Raw genomic sequence first — 15,242 nt, forward strand, 5'->3', positions numbered from 1 at the left:
AGGTAATCCTTGACTTACAGTGGCACTTAAAACCAGAATTTCTGATGCTAAACCCAATCCTTGCAGTCTTGATTGCCATTATTAACCAAAGCCCAAGGTTGTTAGGCAAGGCAACTTCTTGCTGGCTTCCCACAATCAAAGTCAGTGAAGAAGCTGACAGGAAGTTGCAAGTTCCATGCCAGTGAGCAGGTAAGTGGCTGCTGCCAGGTAGGGGTAGGGGTAGAGTGCGCAAGGATATATGTGAGAGGCCTGCATGGGTCAGGATGGGTGTGTAAGAGCTGTATCATGAGTTGTAGAAGGTGTGCAGGGAAGCAGGTTGGCGAATGTTTGGTGTGGATTGGGGAGCGTGCACGCTGGGGAGAGTGGGTGAGGATGCAACGTATGTCAGAGAAGGGTGCAAGCGGCCAACATGAGCACAAAAGGGCTGGGGGGAGGGGGAGGGGAGGAAGACTTACCTCAGTGATTTGTGACCTTCCCTGTTGGCTTCCCCATTGACTTTCTGGGGAAGCCAGCAAGGAAGGTTGCAAATGGCAATCACATGATCACAGAATGCTGTAACCGCTCATAAGTGTGAACCAGTTGCCAAGTGTTTAGATTTCAGTCACAGGATCATGGGAATGCTGGGATGGGGGGAACTCCACGAACTGATGGTAACCACCATTTGTTCAGCACCCTCATAAATTTGAACAGTTGCTAACCAACTGATCGTAAGTCAAGGATAATAATAATAATAATAATAATAATAATAATAATAATAACAACAACAACAACAACAACAACAACAATAATAAAAAGTTGGAAGGGTCCTTGGAGGTCATCAAGTCCAACCCCCTGCTCAGGGAGGTAACCCTATACCAGGTGTAGGCAACCTTGGCTCTTTTATGACTCGTGGGCTGGCTCAGGAATTCTGGGAGTTGAAGTCCACGAGTCATAAAAGAGCCAAGGTTGCCTACCCCTGCCCTATACCATTTCAGACAAATGGCTGTCCTTAAAATACAGCCCTGCATTTATCACCACCTCAAATATCAAAATTAGGATCAGATGCAGATGATTACAGCATTTTTAGAGGAGATCTGAGAGAAACCTGCTTTATTTAAATTTTAGCTATTTAGTTTGATTTTTCCTTTTTTATTGATATGTGTGGTATCATCATGCCTACGTCAAACAAACTCTCTGAGGTCTTCAGAAAGAAGGTTAGAGATGACAATGAGTTTGAAGTGATTTAAAAAGATTGCCAAACAACTGGACATAAATCATTCTACTATCCAGAAGGTCATCTACAAATGGGGAAAATTTCAAACAACTGCCAACTTGCTCTGGGCAGGCTATTCCAGCGCATCAACTTCAAGAGCAGCTTGCAAGATGCTGAAAGAAATCTCTAAAAATTCCAGAATTCCATCCATGACTTATAAGTAACTCTAACTCCTATTGATGTCAAAGTGCACGAGTCTAGCTTTAGAAAGAATCTATACAAGTTAAATCTTTGCTGCCCAGAAAGAACATCAGGGCAAGGGTAAAGTTCGCTCACCAACAACAAAGACAAAAACAGGACTTTTGAAAGAATGTGCTCTAGAGCAGGGGTGTCAAACTGCCGGCCTGCAGGCTGGATGCGTCACGAGAAAACCGTGCCCACCCCATTGCCGGCAATGGGGAAAAAGTTCCGATACGTTGCACGATGTCACATGACGTCGCGAGTTTGACATGTCTGCTCTAGACAGAAGAGGCAAAGATACGAGATTTTGGTCACAATAACAGAAAACATGTTGGTAAAAACCAAAGACAGTATTTCATCAGAAGAACCTGATAACCAACTATAAAGCAGGATAGGGGAAATGTAATGGTTTAGTACATGTCTGTTAGAAATCTAGCACTGCACCATTTACACTGGATTTTTTTATAGTACTAATAAGACTCTTTGAAGGCAATGAAATGTCATGTTAGAAAACGGCACAACTCAAGCTTCCAGACAGGACTCCAGTTATGAATAATTGATATGATTTAATGTGTAGATTATATTAAAAAGATGTTTAACTACAGGTGAAATAATAGTATAAAACGACATTAACATCAAAACAAGTACACAAGAAAGAGAAATTTCAAGGCCACAAAATAAGCAAAGTGTTGAATTGAAATAAAGAGATTCTGAAAACCATGCTTCAGAAAAGATTGTTTCCTCATCCCAGACTTATTTGACTTCTAACAACAGTTACTGTAATATTTATAGCATTATTCATTTACCTTTGTTGGGAACGGAAACTTTGAAGGTTCAGTTTTGCAGGGTGTGTGTATTGCAGTAAGTGGCGGTGGCCAAATATGGGTCATCTCCTATTGTGAATGGAAACCCAAAACATTAAAAAAAATCATTCTGCTTCAATACAATACAATTTAACCATATACCTGCAGAACACTATTCAGTGTCACTTGGCTGGCACTAACAATTTGTTTAGTAATTTTAAAATAATCAAGCATTATGTGAATTGCCTTTGAACTATTTTAATGAAGATTACCTTTGTCTTGTGTGTTCTTTTTCAACTGGAATTAGTATTTTTAGGTATAACTTAATGGCGCTAATATATCAGTGGGCTCATAAATGATAATATGAACTCTGCTCATAAGAACCCTTAAGACATGCAGTGTTACTGTTTCTTTACCAGCTGCCAAAATGCTCATTCAGGACCTAGAACTGACCTTTTCAGGATAAAGGAGAATTAATTAACATCATTAATATCTGTCCAATGAAATGCTTCTTGTGAATTTGGCTCTCTACTTTTATCTTAATATATGAATATGCTTTTCTTTCATAATTTTTAAAATTATACCTGAAACTTAAATAACTTTTAAGTAGTTTTTAAATAATTAAGCAAGTAAACAATAGCCAATGTAAACATATAACTTACTTTTAGAATCTCATCCACACTGTTCATATCACCAGATGCTGAAGCCTATAAATCAATATTGAAAATTTCACTAACTACATGTCAACATCTCCAAAACTTACAACACTATCTAAAATGTCTTAACGTTTTCACACAGTATAGTCTTTCACTTACAACTATTTGCTTATTGACTGTTCGACATTACAACAGCGCTGAAAAAAAGTCACTTCTGACTGTTCCCCATATTTATGACTGTCACCGCATCCCACAGTCATGTGATTAAAATTTAGGTGCTTGGCAACTGGGCACATATTTATAATGGCTGCAGTTTTGGGGCCATGTGGCATTTGCCACCTTCCCAACTGGCTACTAAAAAGCAAGGTCAATGGGGGAAGCCAGATTCACTTCATAATCGCACAATTCACTTAACAACTGCAGTGATTCACTTAACAACTGTGGGGAAAAAGGTCATAAAATCAGGCAGAATCGATTTAACAACTGCTGGTCGTAAGTCAAGGACTACTTGTAAAGAGCTATTGTTTTTGTGGGTTATAATGTATATAAATCTTATAAAGCAGTTAGGTCTTCAACTCAATTAGGTACTTTCATCTAAGAACTGTGATCCTCCCCCAAGCATTAGAAATCTCACTCAAATTCACAATGGGCTGAATAAAGCCCACAGACATCTGCAGCTTTTACCAAACTATAATTCTTAATAAAAAGTAAGAGGCAAATGGTTAAATATATGAGCTCTCGTGTCATCCCTGCCCCTTGTCTTTTGGAATGATGCTTTTAGATCCAGAATGAAAAGCAAGTACTTTTAATTCATTGAAAAAAGATTCTTTAATATGAAAATGTGCATGCTGTATTGTATAATTGAAAACAAGAATCATTTAATTTAAATGCATAGTATACTAAAAACTAATGATACCAGTTTTTCTGGGAGATTATCACTCCACACAGGAGCTGGAACAAAAATGTAAACTGTATTTTTTAATCATTCATCATATATGATACAGTCTTTTTATTTTAAATATAGAAGGTAGACACAGAATTTGGATCTGCTAGAATTTGGATTCAACTCACAGAACTAATGAATTAGGATTAAGCCTTAGAATTTAGCTCATTTAACATACCGAGGTTGCCAAAATTAGCTGTTTGCATTTCAAATTATCAGAACCAAATATCAACACAACAAAAACACTGCTATGTACTACTAGCTGACTAGTGCCTCAATGCTAAATTAAAAATAATATGCAAGACTGATGATCAGAATTAATATGCTAACAGTGATGGATTTGTTTTTACTTTTTATTATTTTAGTTTATTTAATGGACTTTATCTGAAAATGTGCATGCTGTACTTTCTTAGCAACTTTTTTAATGCTAGTTTATATTTACAGAACATCAGAGGTAACCATGGTTCTGACTCATTTTAAAAAGACAACTTACATCAAGTGGTTGAGAAGGAATTTTCAGCTTTGTTAGATGTACTTTGCTACTAGGTTTCAGTTCATTCATATTGTTGCTATGAGTCTGGCTACTGTAAGGTTCAGAAGATAACTTTGGTTCCATTGATTCCTGACCATCCATAGGTCTTACATAGGCAGTAGGCTTCTGCAACATTGTACTTGACTTTGACATAAGTGAAGGAGGAAACGACTGGCTACCACTAGAAAAAGACGGTACACGGGAAGGTGAGTCCCAATTGGCATCTGGGTCTCGTGGAGATTTGGATCGCTGATGTTCTTTACCGTGATGATCATTTCCATGAGATCTGGAATGGCTGGAGTTCAGAGAAGAAACAACAGATGTTTTTCCAGGACTGGAAGAATGGGATTTTGAATGTTCTGATCCATGCTGGGTTTTTTTACGGCTACTGCTGCTTCCACCACTGCTATATGAGTCACGATCATGCCTCTGTCCGCTATTGCTAGTGCTGTTGCCACTGTTGCGTTGACTACTATGTCCACCCTGTAAACCTGAGGATCGTTTCTGTGACTGGGAAGAAGTGCTAGGAGCTGGACCTACAGGCGTCCATTTGCTGCTCTGATGAGAGCCAGTACTGTGTCTCTGATCACCAAAGAAACTTTGGTTTGATTTGTCATCTGTTGCTGATGGAACTGTCGGTTTGGGAATTCTAACAAGTTTTTGGAGAGACTGATCACCTATAAGATCCGTCATTTCATCATAGTTTCCAAGCATGCTTTGGATACGGCTAGACAATTTATCTTCTTTGCTGGTCTGTAAGAAGAATGAATAAAATGAATAAAAAAAAGATGCATAATGTTACGGCATTAAAATATATAGTAATCGTTTAAATTTTATATCAGATGAATTACTAAATGGTAATACACATTTGAAAATTATCTCTATAATCCTTTTCAGCAGCCATCGGCATTTAAAGCAAAGTTATTTGAAAACCAATCCACCTGCCCAGAAAAAAATACGTAATTATTACCCAAAAATAACACCAAAATTCCTTTCATTTTTAAACTACACTTGTTGTCTGAAAAAGCTGGGTTCCTACCATGTGTGCCATACCTAGTGAAACACACATGGGGGTGGAGATTGCAAAGACTTTATTCTGTGCACAAAAAAAAAGGACACGGGGCATCACTCTGTAGGCCTATGTAAAGGCTATTCCTTCAATAGTACAGTTGTTATAGTTATTTCTTCATAAACCCACCTTATGCCCACCCCTTTTAGGTCATCTTATCCATGTTACCTGAGTTCAGCCAATATTGCTTAGCTAGCATCAGCATTATCTAGCAGCAATCAGCACTTTTGTCCCTAATTTCCAGTGACAATTAGCACATTATATCATAATTAATACATTTCCCCAACTTCTTCTTTTCCCAAGCCAATTGCCTTGTCCTATGATATGTTTGGGGTTTCATTTGAGCAAGCATTCTTTTGTAAGCATTCTTGACCATCCTTGCAGGTTACTAAGTATCAAGTCTTATATGCTTCTAAATTTTAGCTTCTTAATATAAGGATATTAGGGGAGGGGTCTTTTAGCCTTTCCATGACACTCACTGCAAACAGAGCTTTGTATTTTCAGCGATTAACTGGAAGTGATATAATTTTGAAAGACAGATTGCAAGTAAAACTGAAAGCAAAAAGTTTCTGGATGTGTGGGCCCTGAAAAACCAGCAAAGAAAGAGCTCTCTTCACTATGCATATTATTTGGAAACTATAATTTTCATCAAACTTGAGTATGCGTATCAAAATAATTTTATTTCTGTAATAAAACTATTCAACATTTTGAACTCTTATATCAAAAGTACACCAACTTTTCTAGCTTTTTTAAATACGGTTTTTGTAAACATGCCTTTCTTTTAGGAAACTAAAAAAAAATCATTTCAATCTCACCGCCCTTACAGGACTCACCGCCCTGAGTCCCGTAAGGGAGATAGGGCGGTATATAAATTCAATAAATAATAATAATAATCTTGCAATATAAATTTAAGGCAGAAAACTGAAACCCTATTTTTAAAGAAGCTGATAATCTGCCCTCCTAGCGGAACTGTCACTTATAACATATAAAGATCTTTGTTCACAGTGTTGACTGACTGACTAAGCAAAAGTACAGATGAGGAAATCTCGCTTTCTAGAGATCTGTATCTCTCTTCTTTGAAATCAAGGCATGGCACAAACCATATAAGGCAAAAGAGGAGAACGTTCTCAACACCGAAGGGTTACTTCCCAACAATCTTGTGGGCCTCCCAGTACTGCTATACATTCAGACCTATGTTTCTGGATGGGTTTATACAATGATGGTGAAAATGGGAAGACATAGCATTCCAATTTCAACCCTGAAAGCCAAAAAAAAAGTTTTAAAAACATGCTGAATTTGTGCCACAGTTTCAATCATGTGGGGGAGTCAGAGGTTTTAAAAATGGGAATGGAATGGAACATTCCACTTCCCATGATGCCATTTCCATTCCTGTTTGAAGGGGAAAAAATTAATGGTAAACCGTGTCACTAAAATTTGACCATTTTGTAATGCAATGTTGGAAATTGGAATACCAGGCTGTAGATTAATATAGATCTCATAAAGAGAATGGAAAAAACAACAAATTGTCAATTTTTGCATAAAACATCGTATTGTCCCAAAGGTGCTTTTTTAAGAGGCAACTGGACTTTGTTTTTTCTTTGAAAACGTTTCGCTTCTTATCCAAGAAGCTTCTTCAATTCTGACTGGGTGGTGGGAATGGAAGGATTTATATTCCTTGCAGACAGCTGGTCATTTGCATTATTTTAGAGAGTTGTTGAGGCAACCTGGAGGTTTATCTGTGTCACCTCAGGGTCACCTGAGTAGTGAAAATGGGTGTGGAGCCTTCTTGGAACTGCAGAAAGGACTGTGTTGTAGACTGGACATAGATGATGTCGTATCCCTCCCCCTCTGTTGAGGGCTGTTCAATTTTGACATAGATGGCCTCTTTGACCCCTCTTTCAAACCAGCGGTCCTCTCTGTCCAAAATGTGGACTTTGCAAGTGGGCAAACTTTTCCTTCCTACTGCTTTATTATTTCCCTCTATCTTTTAAAAATAACATTTAAATACTATTTAATATTGAAATACAAATAGTACCTTTAAATAAGGGGACAAGGAAAACAATAACATATTCTCTACTCCCCTCTTTCAGTCTTAAAGAAAATGAAAGTACAAATGAAAATAACAGTTTATGCTTAAATAATGTATGCTCTCATGATCAGGAAAATAATTCAATTCAAGCATGTTTTGCAGCATCAAAGTGAATCTCTTATTACAAACTCTAAAAATATCAAGTCCTAACAATTACCTGTCATCTATAGAAAACATTCTCCACAAATCTCAGTAATGCTACTGTCGTGAATCACTCTTTTGCTATAAGGCAAAAATACATTGTAACAATTATCTCTACAAGTACTTTTAACCATAATTCTATTCTATCAATTCAGAGTTAGATAGTTCGGGGGTCAAGTGGTTTGAGCTGTCAGTGCTGGGATATTAATAAAAGAATGGTGATAATGAACATGCCTGTATTATTCCTAACAATTTTAACATTTCATTAATAGGTCTATCAACATCAAGTTTTTTAAAAAATAATGTAAGTTTATAAAACATCTTTTTTCCTCTGTATTTGCATCTAGGGTGTGAGGGTCAAACTCTTATTTTCATGTTCCAGAATACTGATTATATTACAGTATACACTACATTTTCTTAGAAAGTTCATCACAGTACTCAATTTACAGAAAAAATATTATCTGTGGTATGATCATTAAGAAAAATAACAAACCTCATGCACTTACAACTTTATATGGTTCAGCAAAAAGAGGAGAATTAGGTGGGAAGGCTTCTTCACCCTGTTGAATTTCTTGATTACGCCTCTCTCTTTCTTTGATACGCAGCGCATTCCGATCTTCACGGTTCATGTTGCTATAAAGGAAAACAATGTAATTATATGACAGGATACAGAAAGTAAGTGATTTTTACACCATGACAGTATATAGCAGTGGTTCTCAACCTTTTTAATGCCGTGACCCCCAACCGGTCGTAAGTCGAGGACTAAACCGGTCGTAAGTCGAGGACTACCCAACCGGTCATAAGTCGAGGACTTTCCCTGCCCGGGAGCGCCACACATGCGTGGTTCCGCCCCCTGCGCCTGCCGAGGCGTAGCTGGCAAGCAGCATAGACGGAGCAGGCCGACCACCAGCTGGCCCAGCTCAAGGGAGGTAAGGCACCCGCCGGAAAAGGGGGGAAAAATGGCGGACAGCCTTGCTTGGCGACCCCCATGAAATGGTCAATCGACCCCAAATGGGGTCGCGACCCATAGGTTGAGAACCGCTGGTCTATAGCTTTGCTCCCTCTTTACAAAAAATATTCTAATGCACATTTTTTTAAAAATTAAAAGTGCCTACACACCAGAAATTGTCTTATGCATAAATACTGACAAAAACCTAGCCATTTACTTTCATATTAAAAAGTTATGCTGCATTCTTTAAATAAACTATTAAATGTATTGTCTTATTTTTTTTAAATTACAGTGTTACCTCGGTACTCGAATTCTTTGAAACTCATTGAATTTGGTACTCGATGCATTTTGACGCAAAATTTTTGTCCTGGTACTCGTCGTTTGTTGGGTACTCGACCCACAAGTTAGAACTTTTCGGTGTCAACTGCCTCGTGACTTGCTACCCTTTCTGGCTGAAACAAAGGGTCAGGGGTTAGTCATGTGGTTTATTTGATACTCGTCATTTTTAGTACTCGTTGCGCCTCCCAGAACCAATTAATGATGAGGTACTGAGATACCACTGTAATTTTTATTGCTTTTTGATTAACAAAACATAAGAATGATAACCATACATTGTCAAAAAAGATACATAAAAATGTTCTAACAAAAAGTGAAAAAAATATGACACACACATCATTATAACAATTATATACATACTTATCTAATCAAATATGCAAATGTTTCTAATATATTTATACAACTATTTTAACCTACTGTACTCTGTATAAATGAGTCCCATATTTCATTATGCTTGTCCATACAGAGCCTACATTCATAGGCAATCCACTCATGGATGGCATGTGCAATCAGGTCTTCAATTCATTGAAAGAAAGGGGCATGAATTCATATTTTCAATGCTGCAATATCAGTATTTTGATCATAGTAAAGACACAAAGAATCCACTGACACTGTCCAGTTATCAACTTCCATGTACTAGGCGTGCAGCTTAAGGAAGTAATATCCTCTGAGAGTTTTTGCTTTTGTTGCACAATCATACTTTCTCCCAAATCTTAGGAAATGAAATCATTGTAAAAACATGTGTTTTAAAGAAGCATTATCCTTATTACACTTCCAACAAAATTCTGGTTTTGACAGTCATTTTCTATACAAACATAATGGAATCCAAACAATTCTAAATATTAGTTTTGTTGTATAGGTAAATGTATTGTCTAAGTTACCATTTAAAAACATTTTCTTATTAATTGAGGACTTTTTAATAAAGTACAGGTAGTCCCTGGCTTATGTCCATTTATTTAGTGACCTTTCAAACTTGTGACAATGCTGATCAATGGCACTTATGGCTAATCCTCAAGAGTTCCAACTGTTGCAGTGTCTCCATGTTCATAATTTACAACTTCCCTGTTGGCTTCCCAGAAGCAAAGTCAATGGAGAAGCCATCAGGAAGTCAGAAGTCACAATCACATAAGGTCCTTTCTTAATGATGACATTTGGGAGAGCCCAAACTGCTGCTGCTAAGCAGCAAGATCATATGATATTGTGCTCTATGACTGTATCATTTAGTGATGGCAATTCCAGTCCCAATTGCTGTGATAAAGACTGCCTGTATTTTATTCAAAATTCTTACCAGCAAAAGCTATGTTCCTTCATTCTTACATGCAAAACCTGCAATCCTCTCTCTGTGTTCAGAATCTTCTTAGAATGCTCCACAGAATGTCTCTACTTTACTCTTCATACGCTCTCTAAAAAGGATTTGTTTGTACTCTAAATCCAAATTTTAGTAAATATCCCCAAAGCTATAGCATCCTGTAAAACACCTAACTTTCTCACAAAATAAAAAGCTACTAATTATTCTGGGTTAAGAACCTATCTTTACATAAAGTTTATCAATAGTCAGATGTTCAGTTTTGAACTCAATCTCATGTACTGTCAACTAGCTTCTGACGAAATAAATTTTACTCTGAATATATGATATACCGTAGGTATTTCCTTTGATAATGTAAGAAATTCTGTTTGAAATGTTAGCTCTTCTTTGGTTTGTAACAACCAGAAACTGCATTTTATCCAAAACAATCCAAGTAGTACTGTGTTTATTTATAAGATTATGTATTTGCAAAATAAGATCACTCAAACTTCAATGTTTATATTAAACAATACATAAAATGTGACTAGGAGGCATGATGCTTAATACTTCAATTAACATTATGTAGGCAAAAGGCTAATAGCTAGGTACAAAACAACTATATTCATCTAAAACAAATATAGAAACAAAAATATGTGAGAGGGATATTAAAATTCCCTTGGGTAATCAAATATATTTGAAGAGAAAAGAATAAATATCAAACAGGCTCATTTTCCAAATTGTTAAAAATAAAGTTAGACTCATTTGTTTTAACCATCATTAGCCACTAAAGCTCAGAGAATATACAGTATAGGTAGTCCTTGATTTGCAATTGATCACTTAATAACTAGTTGAAGTTATGATGGATCTCCCCAGAGCTACTTACGATCAGTTTTCAAAGTTACGACAGCTGCACCAACACTCCATAGTCATGTGATCACAGGCACTTGGCAATTTGTTCACCTTTACAACTGTTTGACTGCGATTTGCAGCTTTCTTGTTGGCTTCTGGCGTTTGCTTTCGGTTTCAGGGGGAAAATGCCCACTGGAGAAAATGAATTTGCTTAACAACTGCAGCGTTCACTTATCAACAACCACCATATTCACTTAATGATCACCGCAAGAAATGTCAAAAATTGGATACAGTCAAGTGATGCCTCAACTAATGACTGCCATGACTTATATCTGCAATTCAAGGCTCAGTTATGGTTATAAGTTGGGACTGACACTACTTGCATCGAAAAAGTGAGCTTATTTTAAAATTTAAAATAACACAATCCTTCAGGAGATAGTTCTAACATGATGAAAAAAATTAAGACATTTTTAGAGAGACTTTTAAAGATTAATAATGTTAGTTTCAATTGTTTTTATTTCTACCCTTTTAACTAACTGGAGTTTTCTATGGGATATAAAAATACAAAGAAGTAATAGCTCTTAGCAGTTGCTGCCAGTGAGCAAGAGATGACACAATTTTACTCCTACTTGCCAATGTTTAGTTATGAATGATAAATAAGCTTCTATGCTACTATAAATAACTAGCTCTTTTCATTTAGGATGGCCAGCTCCCAAATTGCTGATTTTAGAGCAGGTTTAATAAAGTATTTATGTGTACCATATAAATCACGTACTGTAATGTAGAAAGTATGTCTCAAAGGTATGAAAAAAATAAACATGTAACATTTTTATTAGATTCTTAATTACAGTCATAGACCAGCTCAAAAACAAACAAACAAACAAATCCCAGAAAACAAAATTGTGAGACAGCAAGAAAAACTATAGTAAAACTCAATTATAGAATTTGTGTGCTCAAGGTTTGACACATGAACCTTAACCATGTTATGAGAAATAAAATCACATTAGCAATAACAATTATAGATAAAATGGATCTGGGTGGTTTGAACATTCAAGTTGATGGAATGTTATTAGCTGCAACCAGGCATCTTTGTAATAGAAGCAATATAGCAGAACCTGCATTAATATTCAGGAACTGCATTATAGGGGCAAAGTCTGTATTCAAGTGTGCTACCACATAATTTCCCCCATGAACATCTGTTTGGAGGACATTAAAACCTGACAGGATAGGAACCTTCTGACTTTGGGAATTATTACTTGGCTTAGGGAAGCTTGGAGGAAAAAGTGAATGACTGCCTATGAACATATCTCTGGGTGTGATACATTGTCCAAGTCCTTGGTGTGCTGTTTAAAGATTGCCTCTGCCTACTGATATCCCATTATCAGGATTGTACTACACCGCAGTTGTTCAACTTCTAATGCAATGTCCTTACCACAAGATAAAAATGAAGTTATCACTTAAAATTAGGGTGTTAACCTCATGGTGGAACAAAAGTAACTTTAACCAATAAGAGAATATGCAAATTAAATGTGGGTTTTAATTTTGTTGAAGCCTAGCTCATGGCACAACACTACATTAGCAACTTGTTGTGGGGCTTGAAATATGTTCCTTAAGAGTTTAGAGTGACTGTGAAGTGTGAAGCATTGTATGGTTCCATTTGGGCTCTAAACAAAGATTATGCCCATTTTCTGGCTGAGAATACTTTTAGTGAAGCAAATATGAACAATGCATCTCTAATGTAATAATAATGTAATAATTGTAATAAAAAGATTGCTGGGTTGTTGCTGACTGTTACTGTGCATTTTGGACAATATCCTTTATATGTGCATTGCATTTACTAGATGCATGAAACTTTACCTTTATGTACTTGGGAGATTTGATCAGGTGTTTATTCAATTGCTGGGAATGAATTTAGGCATTAATACTTTAGTTTTAGCATAATTGATTTTGAGTGCTACTATACTATGCTACATTATGTACAGCTAGAGCCCATAAAGCTTGCTTTAGACCAACTGGTGTCTGAAATAACAGCATAGCATCATCAGTATATAAGAGGATTGTAATATGACTGTCCTTCCATTTAGACAGATGATGAGCTAGATTATTTATCTTAACTACAAGAGGATTGATATACAGATTAAACAGTAATTGTGCCAAGATACATCTTTGTGTGATTGCTCTGCTGACAGCAATTTCCTAGTGTAATGGTCCCGCATACTGTTTCTAACTTTTAAACTGAAATTCTCAGGAAGCTCATATAGAAACAGGAGCAGGTGTCTATCTGCAGTAGAGTTCTTAGGTCTACGACATAACTTATGTCTAGGGATAAGTTCAAAAATGAACCTGAAAAGCTGCACATAAGCTTGGATAACATTATCTGAATTATTTCCCATAATCTCTGAAAACTAAGGGGATATATCTGCCTAGGCATGTCACCAATTTTTTCTCATCATAGTCTCTGAGATTCACACAAATTCTTTTACTTGGAAGAGAGTCTAGTCAAAAATAACTAAATTGAGGCTAGTCCTTACAAAAAGTTGTATCTCTCTAGCAGCGCACTTGAAATAAAGTGCTGAATGAATGTGAGGGTAGAGGCTGTTTAGTGGCTCAGCTAAGATCCTGTAGACCAGGGGTAGGCAATCCAAAACACTCAAGAGCCACTTGGACCCGTTTCCCACCGAAAACAAAACACTGGGAGCCGCAAAACCTTTTTGATATCTAAAATGAAGGTAACACTGCATATATCCTTTTTTACCTGTTTTACCTACATACACATACACACATACATACATACACACATACATACATATATACACATATATATACATACACACACATACATACACATATATGTGTGTGTATCATAAAGGTAAAAAAGGATATATGCAGTGTTATCTTCATTTTAGATGTCAAAAAGGTCTCTCTCTTTCTCCCTCTCTCCCTCCCTCTCCCTCTTTCTGCCAGTCCTCTTCCCCCACTCAGTGTGTGTGTGTGTATTTGTGTGTGTGAGAGAGGCACTTGCGCTTCCCCCCCTTTCCTCCCTCCCTCCCTCTTTCTCTCATCTACCTTTCTCTCCTTTCTCTTTCCTTTTTTCTCTCCTCTTTCCTCTCTCTTTCTTTTTCTTTCCTCTTTCTCCTCCCTCTCTTTCCTCTCCCCCTCTCCCTTTCTCTTTTTCTCTTTGCTCTCTCTCTCTTTCTCTCCCTCTCTCTCCCCCCCTCTCTCCCATCTTCTGCTCACCTGGTAAGCTGTCTTCAAGCTGTTCTGCAACAGGCTGGCTCTCTCTTCCCCTTCCTGCTTCCTGCAGAGACGCAGCAAAGGGAGGAGCCCCGGCCAATAAGCTTTTCAGCTCGTTGAACAGGGTGAGGCCACTCTCTTTTTTACACACACACATACACACACACAGAGGGGGGGGAGGAAGCGCAAGTGCCTCTCTCTGTCTCTGTCTCTCTCTGCAAATGGCAGAGGAGGCTGGGAGCTGCAGCAGAAGGCTCAAAGAGCCGTATGCGGCTCCGGAGCCACAGGTTGCCGATCTGTGCTGTAGACAAATAAATTCCTATAGAGGAGGGAGGCTGTTATGGAGTAAGAATCAAGAAGGCACAGTCTGGCCAATTCATAGTAAATACTAATGGCTGCAATTATCAATTTGAAGGTATTCTAACAGAAAAGATAGCAATCCATAGACAAGGCTCTGAAAGATCAGAAGGAACATTGAACAGATTTAATATATTTCAAAAACAGTTCCAAATCTATTTTTATTCCCATAATTAGTTTCAAGATTATGTGTAAGTCAATGGTTTGTGAATTTTGTATAATTTCATATATAGGAAATATATTCTATAATCTGAGCATTAGCAGTATAATATTACAGATTTATCCAGTATTGTAATGCAAAGATAATGTCATTAAATTTTCTCTAGGATTACAGTCTGATGATTGAGAACTGAAATGTAAACCAAAAGCAGAAGTGTCTCAGAAACCTGCTGAAACTAATGGGTAAGTGATTGCTCAGGAATTTAATTTCTAACAGTACTACCAGATTATTTATTCTGATCAGGTAGGAAAATCATACATAGTCAGCATTAATCTCTTGATTATCATTTGATTTTATTTCAAAAATAAACATTTTGATCCCAAATTCTACCCTCTGTTCTTCAACAT

General features: G+C 37.0%; 1 protein-coding gene across 1 annotated transcript in view; it reads right to left on the reverse strand.

The window, feature by feature from the left end:
• AFF4 (AF4/FMR2 family member 4) overlaps positions 1-9,034 on the reverse strand; it is a 31,036-nt gene extending 22,002 nt beyond the window's left edge. Inside the window, exons 1-5 of the mRNA XM_015827679.1 lie at positions 8,913-9,034; positions 8,172-8,298; positions 4,328-5,119; positions 2,898-2,942; positions 2,239-2,325 (exon numbers count right to left, since the gene is read on the reverse strand). Of these exons, the coding sequence (XP_015683165.1) occupies positions 2,239-2,325; positions 2,898-2,942; positions 4,328-5,119; positions 8,172-8,294 (1,047 nt within the window). The 5' untranslated portion in view covers positions 8,295-8,298; positions 8,913-9,034. The remainder of the gene's footprint in view (positions 1-2,238; positions 2,326-2,897; positions 2,943-4,327; positions 5,120-8,171; positions 8,299-8,912) is intronic.
• Between the last annotated feature and the right edge of the window lie 6,208 nt (positions 9,035-15,242).

Source organism: Protobothrops mucrosquamatus, unplaced genomic scaffold (genome assembly GCF_001527695.2).
Source record: "Protobothrops mucrosquamatus isolate PMUCROS unplaced genomic scaffold, P.Mucros_1.0 scaffold3863, whole genome shotgun sequence".
Classification (NCBI taxonomy): domain Eukaryota; kingdom Metazoa; phylum Chordata; class Lepidosauria; order Squamata; family Viperidae; genus Protobothrops; species Protobothrops mucrosquamatus.